This window comes from Malaclemys terrapin, chromosome 3, assembly GCF_027887155.1.
Source record: "Malaclemys terrapin pileata isolate rMalTer1 chromosome 3, rMalTer1.hap1, whole genome shotgun sequence".
NCBI lineage: Eukaryota > Metazoa > Chordata > Testudines > Emydidae > Malaclemys > Malaclemys terrapin.
The window spans coordinates 34,465,842-34,486,360 of NC_071507.1; the positions used below are offsets into that span (position 1 = coordinate 34,465,842).

Consider the following 20,519-nt stretch of genomic DNA (forward strand, 5'->3'; position numbering starts at 1 on the left):
TCAATGGCATGATATGTTTGAAGGTATGGGAATTTATCTTTAACCCTCCGCATGCTGGGGGCTGGTCCAGGATCCGTTGAAGTTAATGAAAGGAAAGGTTGATAATACAACACCGTGTCTTTATGCCTTTGGTTGATGTTGCTCTAATATTCTTTTCTAGTTTGTAAATGTGGGTAGCTTTTGTTCTTCTTTCAAGCTTTTAAAGATTAATGCAAACCTTCATTTTCTATAAATAATTTAATAAATACTTTGTTTTACAATAATACATCAAGTGACAAATTCATAGCAAACAAGAGTCACAAAGAATTTAGGATCAGTATACTTTAATAAGGTATCAGTGTCAAAATACATTTCCTTATCAAGTTAAAGTTCCCATACAGTCATTATATTGTCAATAAAAATTCAGAAATATAGATCATAAAATAATGATGCTAGGTTTGGTTAATATTAAGCATGGAATATTTGAGTGTCTAGTAAACTGTTACGGTATAACACCTTTAATGCTGAAATTACACAAACAAATAAAATAAAAGAGCAATATTTAAGTGTCATTAACCCTTCAAACACTCAAGTCATTACCACTGCAGATTTGTCAAAGCTGCTTTGCTAAGTATCATTAGATACTTTTGAATGTTTTTTTTTTTCTTAGCAATAGGTTCCTTTTAAAAGTAACTTATTTTTGGTAAAAAGTTCTTAAAGGTACTGAGGGACACTCATAACTTTTTTTTTAAATGTACCAACAACAGAAAAGGTTTTCAATTATTTTTTCAGTGTGTAAATCTGTAAGGGTAAGTATCACTTAAACACAATGAGTTCTGAAGTGCTCAATGAACACAATGCTCCCTACCTGCAAATGTTAGTGCATAGTACAAAGGGATTTGATGGAACATAGACTTCAGTGGAGCTGGAAGTCTGTGTAGAATGGCTTTGAGTTTGGGGACAACTTTAAGGGCCAGATTTTCAGCTGGTGTAAACTGGCACTGATTTACATCAGTGGAGGATCTGTTAGCTTAGGGGCAAGAGGAAATAGTTTTTCCTAACATGTCTGCTATCGGGGATTTGGTCCTTGCCCTTCCTTTCTTGGTTTTCCACTGAACGTCTAGACTTTACAGAGCAATACCATTACTCTTATTTTCCAACAAAGGCAAAGAGGTTTCCGGGAACAAAACTGAATCCTTGCCCTTTAAATAAATTCATGATAACAAGAGTTGTTTTTATGGTGGTTCTGAAGATGTCTGATTGCCTTATAATGACATACTGTAAGATTATGTGTACTTGAAAGGCTATCAACAATACAAGGAAAGCTAAAATACTAAAGAAAACCCTCCCGGCCCAACACTCTTAACATCTTATTTTTACTAGGGTAACTCAGTAAAAGGCAAAGGGAAGTAGGCAAAGGGAAATACTATTTTAACTTTTATTTTTAATGTTTCATGAGTGTGGATTATGTTGCTATCTAGCATATAAAATGCACTCACAAAAAAGATCAACTTAATTGGTAATTAGCAGTGTTAGTACTGGCCTTTGGACAAATCCTTACAGTCCTGCAATATTGGCAACACCATCATGAGTGTTACCAGCGCTAGCCAAAAACAGCTCTTAAAAAGTGAGTATGGTTCTGGTTCTATGTCTTAGCCATAACAAAAGTACCAATACATAATAACCCAAACAGAAATTTCAAAAATTCAGTTACATTTTGTGTAAAAAAAGAAAAGAAATACCCCCCCCTCCAAAAAATAACCATGAAACCCCATCACAGATGAAGACCTAGGTGCAGAGCCTCTGCTAGCATACGACAATGTAGCTCTCTATACAGCAATAGAGCAACACCAGTTTCAGCAGCTGAGGATCTAGCCCATGTTAGGGAAACAAAGCTACAGTGTGCAACTTTTGCAGATACCCACAAACTCTGCAGTTTATCCTTCACATTTCTTTCAGCAAATAGTATCTGATTTAGGGAGAGAGAGTCAGAAAGTGGTAGTGTGAGGTCTTTTATTTTTTTCCCCAAAGATGTTAATTTACAATATAATTAGTGCTGGGAAATAGAGAGTACAAACACAATAGGGGCATGGAGCATTTTAATTTAGAAGGTCAACACAAACTGTGGTTGGAAAGCAGATTTTTTTGTTTGTTTTCATTTATCTTTGGCAATAAAAATCAATCTTTGCAGTACAGGAGCCAAAGTATTAGAGAGACATTTACACCACAGTTTTGTTAGCATGAATACTGAAGAAAATGTCAGAGAATATAAATTACAAGTCAGGCAGGAGGGGAAATAATATACATTTTCTAAAGAACACTTTTATTGAAATAGAGAAAAATACAGTAGATGTATATTTTTAATAAGAATAATAAAGTGAGTAACTTCAAAAAGGCCACTATTTGGTAATGTGGACAAGTTCAATACATAAGTAAAATCTTGTAAAAGTGTATTGGGTATTAGAAATTGTCTACTTGAAAAAATATATTTAAAAACTGAAGCTGTTTTGAACAGTATAGGCCAAGGAATAGTGCAAGGTTACTCAGGTTGCCTGGTCAAGAGCTCTGAGCAAATCACATCCTTGCAGAAGTGTAGAACTGCCCAAAACAGGGACATTCACCTCACAGTCATATCTGGTCAATTCAGGCAACAAATAGGGTTCATAAGACTGCCCAAGCAGACGACTTGTCACTCCTGAAATAGAATGTTAAAGAAAAAGTGTAAAATAGTGAATGATGCCTATCTAAACAGAGTGGGGAAGGTTAATTTTTCCCTCATTTAGCTTTCTTTGGTATTCTATAACATTCAGGCACCTGAAAACAGCATTACATCTTCCAGTTCAAATCTATATATATATATACCAAACAACATTTAAAACTGAGAATAATCTCACATGTTGAAATTTTAGCTAGAAGTGAAACATGTTTTCTTTTCCTTGTCATTTAGATTTTTTTTTTTTAAAGGGGAAATCATTCTAGTTCAAAACAGGAAACCTGTAGTAAACCACATAGTTTTCTGAATTAGCACCAATTACAGTCATGTACCTCATCTAATTTTTTTTAAAAAAAGGACCATAAAATAAAGTCAAACCTATGTCTGCTGAACTATGACTCACTTCTGTGATTGTGTTGTTGTTGTAGTAAGCTGTTTGTTCATACTTTCAGTTGCAGGGAAAAATGTATGTACAAGCTGCCAAACACAAAATCACTCTGAAGTTACACAGTTGTTACATTTATAACTATGAAAAAGAACTGCGATAATCATATTTAACGTTGCGCTATGTCATTTCAACTTTTATTCCTTTATTTACCAAGATTGATGGTGGACGTCAGATTTTGTTGAGATCAAAGTTACAAAGTCCAAGTATATGGAGGAAAGGACAGTAAGAAATGGAGAGAATTCAGCTATAACTTGATATAAGGAGGACAAAGACAGTACTGGGTGCTGGGAAAAGGCAATAGTGGACAAGTTTTCTCCACTCACTGTTGAAATTTTTTTTTTTTAATTCTTGTTAAATTTGTTTAGGAAGATTTTCATTACAGTCAGAAAAGTGAACTGCTATAATGTCATTTAATGTGCCTGTTGAACTGTGAAGCATGCACTAGCAAGGCATTGTAAGCCTGTTATTTTAGCTGATATATTTTAATACATTTGCTAAACAACTGTCCTTATTAAAGGAAAAATGGCTCTATCTGATGTTAGTGAGGTATAATTTTAGAGGAATGCGTGAGGCTTACTTACCCTTTGCCTAAATCTATATAGGTTATGCCTTTGGACACTTATTTTGAAGAGTATCCACTCATGGGTTCTCAAGGATACAGATGCCAATGCATGGCCATTTAGATTTTCAACTTTGGATATTTAAAATTAATGCTTTTCAAGGGTCAGCGCCTTCTCTCCTGCTTCTCTGGGATTGGAGTGCTCTAAATGCAGCAGAACCACCATGGATCCACTGCACAGGGGCTTACATGGCCACACAGAAGAGGAATAAGGTACAGGCTAGCAGGGGAGAGCTTGTGCATGACTAGTGGGTCTGCAACAATGTGGATGCACTGACTAAAATCAGGCCTGGTTAATGACTATTTTGGCAGCTTCTATGCTACAATCTGATGGGAGGATTCTGAGCTGCCAGTTCATCCAGAGTTCCCTGGTTCAATCTCCAGTTAACTTAAGCGTCACACAGGGGGCAAAGTTGTTGGGTTGGATCACGTCTAATTCATTTTTGGGGAGGAAGAATTTTATATAAGTACATACATGCATGGGGCTTCCTGTCGAGACTGTGCTGATGGGTGCTATTGAAATACTTGATTGATAGTGTGTGCAATATAAATGTTCATATTAAATGTACACACACACACATATATATATATATATATTCAGAGAGAGAGAGAGAGAGAGAAAACCAAAACACTAAGTTGAATTTATATGAAGTGTGTAAGTTTGTGCATAAGATATGGCCTAGAGACACACATTTGTGGGATTTATGCACAAACTGTCAAACTAGATATAAACTTATATATATATATATATATATATATTCAGAATTTCATCACTTCAGTATAATATGAACTATACAGATTTGGGCTGAAGTTCATTGTCCTCTAACTCCCCTTTATAAGCCACCAGTCCTCATATCTGTATTGAAACCAAAGAGCAAAACTATTTTCTCATTTGTCTGTGATAGCCCCTTACCTGACTTTTTATGAGTTGGTTGAACATTGAAGTTCTGATAATGAGAACTGTAAAACTGAGGGGAGAATGCTGCTTTCTGATTATCACCAGGGCTTCCACAGGAGAGTTGCTGCTGTCGCTGCTGCAGTTGGTTCATTGGTTGGCTCACACCTTTCTGTGAGTTACGAATAAACTCATCTAAAATTAAACGTGACAATTGGTTTTTTAAAATGACCTTTGTGTTACAATGTGCCAACATATCTTCTGGGAGCACAAGTACCGGGATTGAGCATCCCACAGTCCTTGACTATAGTAATGAAAGTATAGCTGGCAAACTTTACTACATTGCTTCAAAGCTATGGCAGACCACCTTCACTGGTTAGTCAGTCACAGCTTCCATGGAGCAGAGATTACATCACTGTGCCAAATGAGTGTGGCCATTTTGTGAGAGAGCTTAAGTCCAGGAGGCTAGATTCAATCTTTTTCACTTAAAGGATTATGTGCTCACTGAATTATTTATACACAGTGTGTGGATTAAATTATTTGTTTCTTCCTAATAAAAATTCATTCAGAAATCTACAGTGGGTGTAGATAACCACCTTATTTTGATCACTCATCATTACCAGCACTTGAGGGTTCTTTCTTCAGAACCATTGACTGGCTAAACACTCTCCTAACCTAGTTGTGAATAAATGATACTGCATATACGGGGATGGGTTGTATAACACAGTAGACCATTCTATTGTGACTGTCCTAAGTGGGGAGAAGAAGAATTGGAATTTTAATACTTCACACTAAGTTGATGTCTTAACACAGAAATCACACTTACTTTAGGCTGCCTTCCTGTGGCCTTGGACCTACTGCACAACAGTGGTTCATATTTAGAAGAATATCTTTGCAACCAGAAGGTATAAACTTTTTAAATGAAAACTTTGATGCTGTGGAAATTACTGGAAATACCAAAAGGCCACAGTGACCCTAAATCTGAGCTATAGTGGAACTACCACATCAGGCTCCCCGGGAAATAGAGAACCCCAGAACAATATATAAGCTTTCATTTACAGGACAATCCAACTCCGAGCACTGTTGACTGCATTAACAGTTGTTGGTCTATACATTTGGTTTATGGTAGTTCTGCTTTTGGCATGAAAATCGCAGGTATGAGAATTTCTGCACAGTCTTTGTTTCTAGTGAAACGGTCCTAAAATAATATCTAGAAATGAACATTATAGAATCAATTTATGTCTTACCAGTAAGGACACTTGTGCTGAGTGACTTCTTTTCAGTAACCAATGAACAATTTTCACCTTTGAGAATTTTCATCCTTTTCCACATTAAATGAGATGGGTTCATCATTGACAAATCCGCCTGCAGTTGGATAAAGAAACCAGAAATAGACATAACTAATAAAAATGAAAACCCTTTTGTAATGGTCATTGTTTGAAGTGTCTGAATTCCTTATAACAGATTACCCCACTCAGCTGTTGAAATGGTTGATCTTCATAATCCATCTGTCGCTTCAGTTTCAAACTGTTGGCAAGAGCAATTCTTGCAGGGTTTATATCTATGCCCCGTTGCTCAAAACTGTCCAGTGATCTGTAAAGAAAAGACCCTTCCTTGAGCGAGTAGTTTGCAAATAAACTATTTGGGTCTGATTGATCTTTCAAAGCATTAAGGTTCATTTGGCATAGGATGGTGGGACAGGCTAGACTGCAAATGCAGAATTTTTCCTGGACAGCTAACCCAGTTGTCAGTATTCTTATTGCCATAATGCTTGGGAACTTTCAATATCAAGTGTTAATGAAAGTCCTGGTAATTCATTACCTCACAATCTAGAAGCAAAACCTTGATTGTGAAACAAAAATTGTATGACTTAGTAGGTCAAATTTTTAACAGGGATTAACCTGCCCTCCATTTTTGCAGGCACAATTATGGATCCACATGTTAGTGTTTGTGGACCAATATCTAGCTCTGTGGTCACATAGCCAAAATGGCTAGCAACTGCAAACAAGTAATTGATCCTGCAAGTATAAAACTGCACGTGCCCACACCCCTGAGATGGTTACAATGTTTTTAGCAAATGAAACCCACCATTTTGTACATCTTTAAAAGTATTAACAACCCTAAAGCACTTAAAGCACTTGTCATCTGTGAGTCCCAAAGAGCTTTACGAAGACCAGCCAGTATTTTTATCTCCATGTTACAAATCCAGAATCTGACGCACAAAGTTGTTAAGTGACCTGTCTGAACTGGACCACTGTGCTTCTATCCTGGTCCTTACTCTATGCTCATGATAGTAGTAATAAATATAAATAAGCTGTATTGAAAATCTGAAATTTAAGGATGAGTTCTGTTTAACAACATGCTTAAGACTATTACTGAAGCTCTTTACCTACGGTATTTATATGGCCCCCATGACTGTAGTATCTGAGTGCATCAATCTTTCAAGTCTTTGCCCTCCCACCAGCAATATGAGGTAGGGAAGTGCTGTTACCTCCAACTTTACAAATGGGGAATGGAGGCTCAGAGGCTTGCCCAATGTCACACAGGAAGTCTGCGGCAGAGCAGGGAACTGAATCCAGCTCTCTGGCTACCCTGTAACCACTGGGCCATCCTTCTCCATGTCCTACCAGATCTGTTTCTGACATTGTTTGCGTCAGTAAAGCAGCTTTGCAAAACTGTTCTCTGGTTTTGTGATAGACATGTACGTTTTCACAAATCCACACATCAGTACACTGATGATAATGGTGAAAATCAGCCCACTTCTGCTCCCATTCAAGTCCATGGAAGGGCAAAGATGTTCACTTCAAAGGACAGCAGAATTGGGCTCCTAATATTCCATTCTGTTGAAACAAATAATTCCAGCAGAATGGGCAAATAGACTTTTTCAAGGTTTGCAGCACAGAAGTCTCAAGGAGAGATACACCTAACAGCTTGCATATTAGGACAGATTTACCTTTTCTTATATAAGGACATGTTGGGAGAGTGCACTGGTGGCCCTGATGATGAACTTGCTAAGGACCCACAGTATTTATCCATTAGTCTCCACTTAGCAGGAACATACTGTACTGGTGGATCAGGTGGCCACTGGGTGCTTGGTCTTCCAACCATTGAAGCCAGTGGTGTGCTGGCTCGCGCATGGTATGGTGGCAGTGAGGACTTGTTCGTGGTGTTGAAGGACACAGATGACAGAGGTCCATGACCAGGGTTCATGTTTTTATTTGACATCTGTTGGCAGTATTTCTCCAAGAGGAACTGATTCTGAGAGGCAGGAGCAAGGGGCTGGAAAATGGTACTCATGCTACTTAAACTTTGCTGGTTTTGTGCATTTTCAGGGAGAGGACGTTCTTCTTGGCAGATTGGACTCAGCTGGAAATCTTCTCCATCCATGGGAATGTAAGGAGCCAGGGTTTCAAGATCCAGCTCATTGAAATCAGTCTGTACAAATAATAATAATAAAAAGCACATGGCAATTAATGTGTACATGGAAGATGACATTTCAGTGAATGTAAGACTGAAGAATCATTATACCTGCTGTATAGCTAAGAGTCACCTGAATTTACTTAAATGAAATACTGAAAGTGGCAGATCCTTATTTAAAGATGCATGTAATTTCCATACTGAAATGTCTGTTTTCATGAATTATATACTTGTTTCTGATATCACCAGGGATAAGGTTGCAGGGCAGATAAGAAACAGGAATCAAGACTGAAAATCATGCTACACCAGTCATGCTACCATATGCACAGCACTTTCTGAAGGCTGATGCCCCAATGCAGTTTGGGAGGTCAATGTGGGTTGAACTGGAGCAGATGTTCCACTGGGCTTTGAATAACTTGTCTGCCAATGCTTAAGTGCGGCACATAATTCAACTTCACACCACTCCTGACTAATGGAAAATAAGTTATCTAATTGCATAGAAAATGTGTATCAAAACCACAAAAGGCCTATTAAACACAGTTCACAGGACATTAACACATTTGCAGGACATTAACACATTCATTTCTATATTTTTTCAGTGGGGGTGCTGACTGCATCTAAATGTTGCGTCTTCCACGCAGAAGCAACTCAACCTAGAAGCAGGAAGAGAGCTTCCCATCCACCCACATCAGCAACACCCTCTCCTCCTATTTCCATCACAGCAACAATCCCAGATCTAGCCCTTATAAGCCCCAGGTCCACCGGGAGGATTCAGATAACCATCAGGAGGAGCTGCAAGCAGGGCAGAAAGGTCTCATATGCCCTTGAAGTCATCTGAGCAAACTGATGTTGAATTGTTTCTGGTAACAATTATTTCTATTGTGCTCCAGTTCTCACACAATGTTTGCCCTCCTTCCCCCTTGCCTGCCTGGCATATCACTCTCCTTCCCTATCCATCCGCTGTTGCTGTCACTGCTCTGTTATGTCAAAACTTAGACTGTAAACTCTCCAGGGCAGGGACTGTGCCTTTTCTTATCTAGAACACTTTAAATAACAATCCTCCCCCTAACTATGGTGTATACAAAGGGAGTGTCTGTGCTCACAAAGTTGCTACCGAAGCATTGAGAGAAGTAGTCTAAAAAGAGGTCTCAGGCCTTTTATTTGGAAGCAGTTTTCAATCAATTTCCATGTTGCTTTTTTTATCAGTTATGAACCCAGCAAAAGGAGAAGGAAATAGACTGAGTCCAAAGTGATTATTCTGATTTTGCCACTGGGGTGTGTGTGACATGTGATGTGTGCACTTCCCTGTCCCCGCCTTGTTGCATGTTTCCTGGTTGCCCATCAGTGTTTTGAAAAGCTATTTTTCACTGTTTCATTGAACGATACAGGTCTATGCCAAACAAACATGAATGAAAAGATTTGCTTCGTAGTTAAGTCTTAAATTCACTTGCACACTCTCACAAGGGCTGTATGTGCATGTGCAAACCAAGGGCTGTCTGTCGCAAGTTGGAGGTATTTGTATGTGCATAAACATTTTTTGTGCATGTGCTTTTGAAAATCTTTCCTGTAATCTCCTAGGTTTACCCATTTGACTGGAGCTCAGCAAGCTGACCTCATGGCAGGCATTTCTACTTCTAGCAGTGGCAGCTCCAACTGGAGAAGTTTGGATCATTTCCACTGTGCCTGTCTCAATTTGTGCACAGATCAGTCCTCAAGTATTAACCTAGTTTTTAATCTGTAGCTGAAAGAACTAGAGCTCATTATAGCCCCTGCATCATATAACCTCCCCTAGGAGGAGCAACGTTAAATTCCAGATGGAGTCCTGCTGGCACAGGATCTTGAGGAGATGCACTCAATCAGCAAACTTCGCAGCTTGCCCGCTTTCCATTCATCTCCATACTCTTTCTTGGCTACACTGACCCTCTCTGGATCTTCTTGAGGAATGGGAACTGTGAGCAGCACTGAGAATTAAGTGCTGTATTACAATAGAATGATCATCCATAGTATGGGTTATGGGAGAATTGTTTCATCGCTTGTGGGCGAGAAAATACAACTGTCCTCTGACCTGGGAGTTGCACTGGTTCTTTGACTCTGTGTCCATGGCAAAGAGCTTCTCAATCACCTCAATCTTAAGATCTTCATCTAAGGAGCTGTAATAGTCTTCTGGGCTGCTTGGCTGCACAGGAATAAAAAAGAAGCCTTTAAGAAGCAGCTAGATTATCACAGTACTTGATTTTGATATGGTGCTGTCAGTGCACTGTGCTGTAATGAACATTAGCTATGCAAAACAAACAACAAGACTGGGTCTACAGCATCTCCGCAAACTAAATATTCTGCTCAACTCTAATAAACACACACTAGTCTCCAACAGAAAAAATGGTTACCTACCTTTCGTACCTGTTGTTCTTCAATGTGTGTTGGTCATGTCCATTCTATTCTAGGTGTGCGCGTGCCCACCTGCGTGGCTGTCGGAGATTTTGCCTTAGCGGTATCTGTAGGGCCGCCTGTGGCACCCTCTGAAGTGCCATGCTCATGCCGCGGTATATCAGGTGCCACCAGCCCTATGTCCTCTCTGTTCCTTCCTGCCAACAACTCTGACTGAGGGGCACAAGGGCAGGTAATAGAATTGACATGAGCAACACATCTCTAAGAACAACAGTTACAGAAGGTAGGTAAATGTTTTTTCTTCTTCGAGTGCTTGCTCATGTCAATTCCATTCTAGGTGACTCACAAGCAGATTCAACAGAGGTGGGTTCGAGTTCACAATCTTGCAGTCTGCAGCACTGCTCTGCCAAAGCCAGCATAGTCTCGAGCATCCTGGGTCAGCGTGTAGTGCGACGGAAATGTGGGGACTGACGACCAGGTTGTGGCCTGACAGATCTCTTGGATCGGCACCTGCGCCAGGAAGGCAGCTGACGATGCCTGCACCATAGTCGAACGAGCCGTCACGATCACTGGTGGGGGCACCTTCACCAGCTTGTAGCTGCAGTGGATGCAGGCCATGATCCAAGACGAGATTCTCTGGGCTGACACTGGGCAACCTTTCATCCTGTCAGCAACAAACAACTGTGTTGACTTATGGAACGGCTTTATTCTATCAGTGTAGAAGGTCAGCGCCCATCTGACATCCAAGATATGCAGCTTGCACTCCTCATCCTTCACATGAGGCTTCGGATAAAAGACTGGTAGGTAAATGATTTCCTGACCAGTGTGGAACTGGGAGACGACCTTGGGCAGAAAGGCCGGGTGCGGACACAGCTGGACTTTGTCCTTACAGAAGACCATGTAGGGCAGCTCTGACATGAGCACCCTGGTTTTGGACACCCTATAGGCCGAAGTTATAGTGACCAAGAAGGAGACCTTGCAGGAGGCAGCAGGAAGCCAAGGGCTTGAAGGGGGGAATCAGTAGTCTGGACAGCACAAGATTCAGGTCCCAAAGGGGGGACCGGGTCTCGGACATGCGGGTAAAGGCGCTACACACCTTTCAGGAAGCGCACCGTCATGGGATGGATGAAGACTGACTGGCCTTGAAGTGGAAGGGAGAACGTCGAAATGGCTGCCAGGTGTACCTTGATCGAAGATAGCGACAGATCCTGATGTTTAAAGTGCAGTAAATAGTCCAGGATGTCCTGCAGCGGGGCCTCTTCCACATGAATGTGTTGGCCCGGTACCCAACATGTGAACCACTTCCACTGTGCCACATATGTACCTCTGGTGGACGGTTTTCTGCTGCCCAGCAGGAATGCTGGACACCAGCAGAACACCCCCATTCGTCCGTACTCAGCCACGCAGCAGCCAAGCCATCAAGTGCAGTGACTCCAGGTTCGGGTGCAGCAGGTTGCTATGGTTTTGGGACAGCAGATCCAGCCGAAGAGGTAGCTGCAGCAGGGTAGCCGCCGAGAGTCTCAGCAGCCTGCCGAACCAGTGTTGACGAGGCCACACCAGTGTTATGAGGATGATCGTCGCTTTGTCTTGCTTTACCTTGAGCCGGACTCTGTGGATTAACGGCACCGGCAGGAAGGCGTACATCAGCACTCCCAACCACAGGATCAGGAAGGCGTCCAACAGGGAGCCCTTGTCTCTGCCCAGCAGAGAACAGAACATGTGGCACTTTCTGTTCTGCCAGGATGAGAACAGGTCCACCTGGGGAGTCCCCCACCAGCAGAAGATCAGGCTGACCACCTCCAGATGGAGCGACCATTCGTGACGAGACAAGAAGGTCCTGCTGAGGTGATCTGCCAGGATGTTCTTGGCTCCGGGCAAGTGGGCAGCTATCAGATGAATGGCATGTCACACACAAAAGTCCCAGAGGCTGAGCGCTTCCTGACAAAGGGCCAAAGACCTAGCTCTGCCCTGCCTGTTGATGTATTGTCCGTCAGGACCTGCATCACCCTGCCCTTCAGGTGGGGCAAGAATGCCTGGCAGGCCTGGTGAACTGCTCTGAGCTCCCTGACGTTGATATGAAAGGCCAGATTGCTGTGTAGCCAGTGGCCCTGGGTGCTGAGCTCACCCAGATGGGCTACTCAGCCCAGGTCCGACGTATCCGAGACCAGGGTAAGGAACGGAGATAAGGACATGAAGGGAACCCCCTGCAGCACCGACTTGGGATCCAGCCACTAGTCCAAGGATGAGAGGACATGGCTTGGCACCATGACCACTCGGTCCAAGGCGTGCCTGCTGGGGATATAGACTGAGGCCAGCCACGCCTGCAGAGGTCATAGATGAAGACAGGCATGGCTGACCACGTATGTGCACGCGGATATGTGGCCCATTAGTCGCAGGCACATGTGGGCAGTGGTAAGCGGATGGCTCTTCGTGTGGGCAATCAAGTCTGAAATGGCCTGGAAGCGCACTTCCAGAAGGAAGGCCCTGGCTCACATGGACTCGAGAACTGCTCCGATAAACTCTATGAGCTGGACCAACATTAATGTGGACTTTTCTGCATTTATTAACAGGCCTAGATCATTGCAGATGGACCACACCAGATTGAGGCTCTGTTGGACCTGCTCCGGAGACTTGCCCTTGATGAGCCAGTCGTTGAGATACAGAAAGATTTGGACACCTCAACTTCTCAGGTAATCCGCTACCAGCGCCACACACTTTGTGAGCACCCTGAGGGCTGAGGACAGGCCAAAGGGTAACACTGTGAACTGGAAGTGACGCCCAGCCACTATAAACGCAGGAAGCACCTGTGGCCCAGGAATATGGAGACATGAAAGTAAGCATCCTTTAAGTTGAGAGTGGTGTACCAGCCCGCCAGATCCAGGGAAAGGATGATGGAGGGCAGGGAGACCATGCGGAACTTCAACTTCTTGAGAGACTTGTTGAGGCCATGCAGATCCCTTTTGGCCTTTGGGATTAGGAAGTACAAACCTCATCCTTCCATGTCCCAAGGAACCTCCAAGCCCTGGAGCTTCTCTACCTCCTGAATGAGGAGTTGCTCGTGAGAAGGGTCCCTGAAGAGGGACGGGAAAATGAGGGGGTGGGCAGGAGGGGTGGGAAGGAGGGACGGCCAAGAACTGCAGGGTATAGCCCTGAGCCACTATGTCCAGGACCCAGAGGTCCGATGTAATCCACAACCAATCACTTCTGGCCCCCTGGTTCCTTGGGGGCCCCAGACTGGGCTGGTGAGCGGGAGGAAGAAAGGCAACGATGACTGAAACTAGCATCCCTTCTCTGTGTAGGTCCCTGACGAGGTTACCAGAGCGTTGGCCGGAAGGGCTTCCTGGCTGATTGTGGCCTGTGCATGCCCAACGAGCAAAGGGTAGCCCTAGTGTCCTTCAAAACGTGCAGCTTGGCATCCATTTGATCTGAGAACAGACCAACTCTGTCAAAGGGGAGGTCCTGGATCGAGGCCTGCATCTCCTGGGAGAGGCCTGCTGTCTGGAGCCAGGAACTACGTTGCATGACCACCACCGATGTGACCACCCTTGCCGCCGAGTCCACCACATTCCATGCAGTCTGCAGGGAGCATCTGGCCACCATCATATCCTTCTCCACCAGAGTTGCAAACTCTTGGGCCAAACCCTGAGGGAGGGATTCCTGGAACTTTTTGAGACCGTCCCAGAGATTAAAATTGTACCAGCCCTGCAGGGCCTGATGGTTCACCACCCAAAATTGCAGGTTGGAGGTGGAATACATTTTTCTCCAAAATAAATCAAGTTTCTTAGCCTCTTTGTGTTTGGGAGTCGAGGAGGTGGGGACCTGCTTGTCTTTTTCATTGGCTGCAAATACAACAGTGAGCCCGGGGGCAGGTGGGTATAGAGGTATTCAAAATCTTTGGCCGGCACAAAGTACTTTTTCTCAGCCCGTTTTGAGGTGGGGGGATGAAGGAGTGGGTCTGCCACAAGGACTTAGCCATCTTGAGGACTCCCGCATGCACAAGCAGGGCAGCCAGGGAACACGTAGAGGCTGAGAGGATGTTGAAGAGGGTGTCCTCCTGCTCTGCCATCTCCTGTACCTCAAGCCTAAAGTCCTCAGCCACGCACCGGAGAAGGTCTTGATGTTCCCTGTCATCTGGTGTGCTAGCTCTGGAAGGTCCCGTGACCGCCTCGTCTGGGGATGACGAGGAAGACTGGACTTCCGGTGGAGGTGCTGGGGTCTTGACCACTGTTGCAGAAAGAGGCTTTGGGGTGGGAACAGGTTCCTTCACCCTGACCTCAGAACGGGCTTTCGGTACCAGGTCCAATGCCGGTGGAGCCACCATCCGATCTTCCATCGCAGGCACTGAGGAGTGCTGTGAAGGAGGCATCATCACAACCAGTACGCCCCACGTGCTCCAATACTGGCCATGCTGCCATTGCGGTGCCACCATTGAGGGGCACCAGTGCCCAGTGATGCCCATGAGACCATGGCGACGGGCTTTACTGGCCCTCCACACAGGAGGAACCCCCTTCCGGTAACTGGGAAGGAGCAGTCGAATCCTGTGTTTGTTTGCTGGTCATGGATACTGGTGACCGTTGCCTGGGCATAACTCAACGGTAACTGAAGTGTGGAGAGTGCTACAGTGCCGGAAGGACTGGTACTGGGACAGGGAATGTTCCCACCATGCTAGTGATCAGGACCGAAGCCTAGAGGATGACCGTTAAGACAGCGAGTGATGATGGGAATAGAAAGGGGAGCGTCGACCCCACACCAGAGAGTAGCACCATGGGGATCTGGAAGCTCACTTGGATGACCAACGACACAATTGGGATCTGCCCCTGGATTCCCAATGTGGCAGCGATGATCAATGTCTTCTATCTGGTGACCAGTGTTGTTCCCCTGTCTCCTGAGGAGTCTTAACAGCGGGCTTGCCCTCTTTGGGAGCATTAGCCAGGTCCTGCGGCACCGGGGTAGTATTCAGAGCAGGTGGAGACCTGTACTCTCTCTGCACTGGGGGAGCGTGGGATGACGAAGGTGCAGACAGGAGTGTGGATCCCATACCACTCCCAGGAGTCAGTGGCGGACCCTTAATGGGGCTGGGCGCCCCAGCTGGGGAGGTACGATTGCGTAGCTCTGGAATAGACTGGCGGGCAGGTCCTAGTCCCTTGGTAGATGACACCTGGGCCTTCTTGCTGAATGCCAAGGAGCACTTCTTGGCCTTTTTCTTCGGCACTAGCAAAGGTGAACAGTGCCAGTAGGAGTCGGGTCCTGGCGGTGCGCTGTGCATGGAGGCCGAGGCACTTGGTGTGACCTGTCTGGGTGGCTTGGAAGCCACGCGGAGGGAAGACTCCATCAGGAGAGCCCTGAGGCAGATGTCTTGCTCTTTCTGGGTGCGGGGACAAAAGTTTTTGAAGACCCACCACTGCCCCTTAATGTGTGACCACCATGGGTAGTAAGAATGAACTGAGAGGGCGTAGGGCCGGCGGCACCTGATATATCCAACATGAGCGCAGCACTCCAGATAGGGTTGCCAGGTGTCTGGTTTTCGACCAGAACACCCAGTCAAAAAGGGACCCTGAAGGCTTTGGTCAGCACAGCTGACCAGGCTGTTAAAAGTCCCGTCGGCGGCGCAGCTGGGCTAAGGCAGGCTCCTTGCCTGCCGTGGCTCGGCGCAGCCCCTGGAAGCAGTGGCATGTCCCCCCTCCAGCTCCTATGCATAGGGGCAGCCGGGGTGTTCCGCACACTGCCCCTGCCCCAACTGCCAGCTCTGAAGCACCCATTGGCCGGGAACCAGAGCCAATGGGAGCTGTGGGGGCGGTGCCTGCGGATGGGGGAGCTAGCAGAGCCGCCTAAGGTAAGTGCCACATGGAGCCTGCACCCCAAGCCCCTCATCCCCAGCCCCACCCCCGCACCCACACCTAACCCCCTGCCTCAGGCCTGATCCTAATCCTGCCCTCCGATCCCCTCGGTCCCATTCCGGAGCACCCTTCTGCATCCCAAACCCCTCATTTCCAGCCCCAGCCCCACCCCAGAGCCCACACCCCCAGCCGGAGCCCTCACCCCTTCTGTGCCTCAACCCCCTGCCCCAGCCCTGATCCCCCTCTTGCACCCCAAATCCCTCATCCCCAACCCCACACCAGAGCCTGCATCCCCAGCCAGAGCCCTCACCCCCCCGTACCCCTACCCCAGCCCGGAGCCCTCTTCTGCACCCAGAACTCCGCATTTCTGGCCCCACCCTGGAACCCGCACCCCCAGTCCGGAGCCCATACCCCTCCCAACCCCCTGCCTCAGCTGGAGCCCCCTCCCATACTCCGAACCCCTCAGCTCCACTTCCCTCCTGCACACCAAACCCCTGCCCCAGCCTGGTGAAAATGAATGAGTGAGGGTGGGGAGAGAGAGTGGGTGGAGCAGGGCGGGGCCTCAGATGAGGGGCTCAGCAGGGGGTGGGGCAAGGTTGTTCAGTTTTGTGCAAGTAGAAAGTTGGCAACCCTAACTCCAGAGGTCGCCACAGCTGGCCCTACGGGTACCGCTAAGGCAAAATCTCCGACGGACGTGCACCTGGGCGTGCGCACACCTAGAATGGAATCAACATGAGCAAGCACTCCAAGAAGTTTATTACTTTGATCACTAAGAAATGGTGAAAAGTGTTGCATGCGATAATGATAGAAATGGTCTACCATATGGATCTAGTGTAAAAATAAATTTAAACCGACAATGTGAGACATCCCCTCTTAAATCTCTCTGAAGAGGAAAGGGGTAAGCAGGGGCTCAGGCTTTCCTCTTCCAGCATTTACAAAATAAATGGGCATCCTGCAGGAATGACCTGCTGGCTATGCTAAGTCAGCACTTTCCAACTTCTAGGGGGCAATTATGCTAGTTTAATCAGACTAAACTCTCATGTGTTCCAGTCAGTGCAGTGTCTACTGCCTCTCATTCAGCTGTGCACCAGCCAGCTTAGTTCAGAGCAAACCAAGGTTTCAGTTAGAGAGTACACAAATGAATGGATGGCAAACAGCAGCAGTTCACTGAGGCCCAGCACAGAGCAAGGAGGGACAGAGGAAATCCATGGTACCAGCCTGAAAAGCCTTAAGTGCCAGGACTGGTACATGTACCAGTAGTTGGGAACACTGAAATATGGCTAGAGCTTCTACCTAATGAACAAATGAAGGTAATAGGCCAGGATTTTTGTTAAAGGGGTATTGATAATGGCTGCACGATCTAATAGCAGCCTTTTACTGGCTAATCCACCTAGAAGTAGTGGTGGCTTGGTCTAGTAGCTGTACATAGGATGTTTTAATGAAAGAAGACTAGTGTGAGGGTGGCCGGGACAAAGGTATTAAGCGCAGGGGCTAGCCCCGATTTATGATCCTCATTATTTTGTTCAATGTGTATACAGTACAATGTGTATATAGTTACTTCGGTCACTTCATAAGTACGAGACCACTACTGTACACATGTTCCTCCCACTGATGTTGATGGGAGTTACATACAAAACATCATACTCCGTTTATTTACCTTGCAGTTTGTAGATTAGATAATTTAATTTTCAGTTCAAAGGTCTTTCTTACCGTTGAACAGCTGCTGTTGCTACTTGCACTTGGAGTACTACTGCCTGGTGCAACTTGGGGCACGGTAAATGATGGCATAGTCAGCTTTTCACCTTGGGAAGTATGGGTCTTCACTTCCACTGGCCACTGTTTGTTTAGAGTCAAAACAACAGCTTTGTTGTAGATAGAGGCTTCCTCAAAATTCTGAGTTCCTGAACAGACATTAACAAGATTGACACATTCTTTCAGCCTGACAATTCTGTTGTGCTATGACATAATAGCAGCGATTTAACAAATAAATAAGCAAGCAAGCATCTCCCAGTTGCCATGTGCATGTTTCACATTCTAAGGTTTTAGCATAAATAAAAAAAAATAATAATAATAGGCCTGATTGTCATCTGGCTCACAGAAATTTTTCATTGGTGTGAGTCCTTTGACTTCTATGGAGTGACACCGGATTTTCCCAAGTGCAAGGAAGAGCAAGATCAGTCCCATTGTGGTTCTTTGCATTTGTTAAAACAAGAAGTATTTTGTGGTTATTTTTTATTGCATGCTGCTTGATGCTACAATACTAACCAAAATCCAGAGAAATAATGGCATCGCCTGGTGTGGGTGCCAATTGAGCAAGCTCCTCCGGTTCTTCCTTCAGTTTTGTGAACAAGAAGTCACTCTTCTCAGTCACTGGGACCCCATTATCAAAAACAGTATTCATTGTCAGCAGGTGAGGCTTAAACAGAGATTCCGTCTGGTCCATTGAGAACACAATGTCATTCTTCTCAATTTCACTAACAAGGCAATTAGATCTGTTAGACATTTTGCACTCTAAAACAAAGTCAGTGTATAAACAGTAAACGAACTGTTACAACTTTAAGGCAAAGGCCAACATTTTCATAACTGCCACTAATTTTTGGTGCCTAACGTGAGACAACTGGAGCTGGAGTTGCTGAGCACCCAGAACTTAATTTGAAGCAAAGAGGAACTGCAGTTGCTCAATAATTCTGGGGGATGATTCACCACTGTTACTCCAGTTTTATAGGTGTGTAATTAATATAGTAATGACCCAGATCAGTTTCACTCTACAAGATTGCAGTTTTTGGCCTAGTCTATGACCACAATATTTAATTTTGCCAACAGTGATCACTTTGTGGTCCTGACTTTGTTGAGGAAAACTACCATATATACTTGTTTATAAGCCAAATATTTTGGTAAAAATGTGATGCATCAAAGAGTGGGGGGTCGGCTTATAAACCGGTCTACACCAAAATTTGATGATTTTAAACTCTATGGAATCATTGAATTGAATATCTAATACCTTGTCGTTTTGTTTACCTGGAGCGTTTGTAGGCATGGAACCCCTCAGCTCCCATTGGCTGGGAATGGCAAACTGCGGCCACAGGGAGTTGAGGGGCTCCATGCCTGCAGACACTCCAGGTAAACAAAACGTCCCGACCCGCCAGTGGCTTACCCTGACGGCCAAAGTTTGCCAACCCCTGACATATAGGGTCGGCTTATGAAAGGGTCATACAGTTTTTGCTATTTTTACCTAACCATCTTGGGGGGTCGGCTTATAAACGAACGGGCTAATGAACGAGTATATACGGCACTTCTTCGTGGTGATATTTACAAGAGATTAGGCTTAAAACTTCTTTGCTCCACCTGGTAGCAAGCAATTATTCCAAATCTTCCATGCAGGTTTTATATCTGGTCCTCCCAACAGACTAGAAATTCTACTGCATGCAAATAAAAGCCTTCTGCAGGCATGTGTCAATAGATTTTGTATCAAATAGACATTATTGAAAGAAAAAGTCCAACAGTTGTGTTTGAGCTATCTTGCTTGCCGAAGTTGGTTTCAGAATATCGAAGTAAAATACACCTTTCAAAAATTCCCCTAATTGCCTGTGTTACAGCATAAATGTTCATAAATGCTTTTTGGGTTCTGTATAACTTACCTCAGTACATAGTTGACACAGACAATACACTGAGGTTGTAGGTTGCGTGTATTGTAAATGACAGTTCCTTGAGTCTCCAGCCATACATATCCACCATGCTTTGCAAGCATTCGGTACTGGCCAGTTACTACTTGACCTTTTGCACACACTATCAAATAGGACAAAATATAAATAATGTAGCAGCATTATAAGAATGCAATATATAAACATAGCACGCCGCTTAAACCAGTAAGACTGCTTTTGAGTTTTAGTCATGTAACATGGCAGCACTATAATTAAAGCTATTTGCTGGTAAATGTCTGATTATCTTATTTTTTAAGTGTAAATGTTAAAGCCAACATTTTCAAAAGTGGACACTACTTCTGGAGGCTCAATGTGAGAGAGTTCAAGTTAGGTGCCCAAAATCAGTGGCTACTGATTGCATATGTATACTGTATGTAGACTAGTCTAAGGCCAAGCATAGGTGCCTACAGTCAGACCATATTTAGGCATCTAAAGAAGTGGACTGATTTTCAAAAGTGCTGAACACTCATCAGTTGCTTTTTATTCAGGTGTCTATGAACTTAGGAGCCCAACATTAGGTGCCCC

At 44.7% G+C, this 20,519-nt stretch overlaps 1 protein-coding gene across 2 annotated transcripts in view; it reads right to left on the minus strand.

Moving 5' to 3' along the window:
• Nucleotides 1–301: 301 nt before the first annotated feature.
• The window catches only part of EPAS1 (endothelial PAS domain protein 1), a 157,875-nt gene continuing 137,657 nt past the window's right edge, over nt 302–20,519 (minus strand). For both annotated transcript variants that reach the window (XM_054023329.1, XM_054023330.1), the window contains exons 8-16: nt 19,932–20,079; nt 18,559–18,767; nt 18,004–18,194; nt 10,137–10,247; nt 7,608–8,089; nt 6,124–6,247; nt 5,902–6,019; nt 4,673–4,849; nt 302–2,674 (exon numbers count right to left, since the gene is read on the minus strand). In XM_054023329.1, the coding sequence (XP_053879304.1) occupies nt 2,523–2,674; nt 4,673–4,849; nt 5,902–6,019; nt 6,124–6,247; nt 7,608–8,089; nt 10,137–10,247; nt 18,004–18,194; nt 18,559–18,767; nt 19,932–20,079 (1,712 nt within the window). In that variant the 3' untranslated portion in view covers nt 302–2,522. The remainder of the gene's footprint in view (nt 2,675–4,672; nt 4,850–5,901; nt 6,020–6,123; nt 6,248–7,607; nt 8,090–10,136; nt 10,248–18,003; nt 18,195–18,558; nt 18,768–19,931; nt 20,080–20,519) is intronic.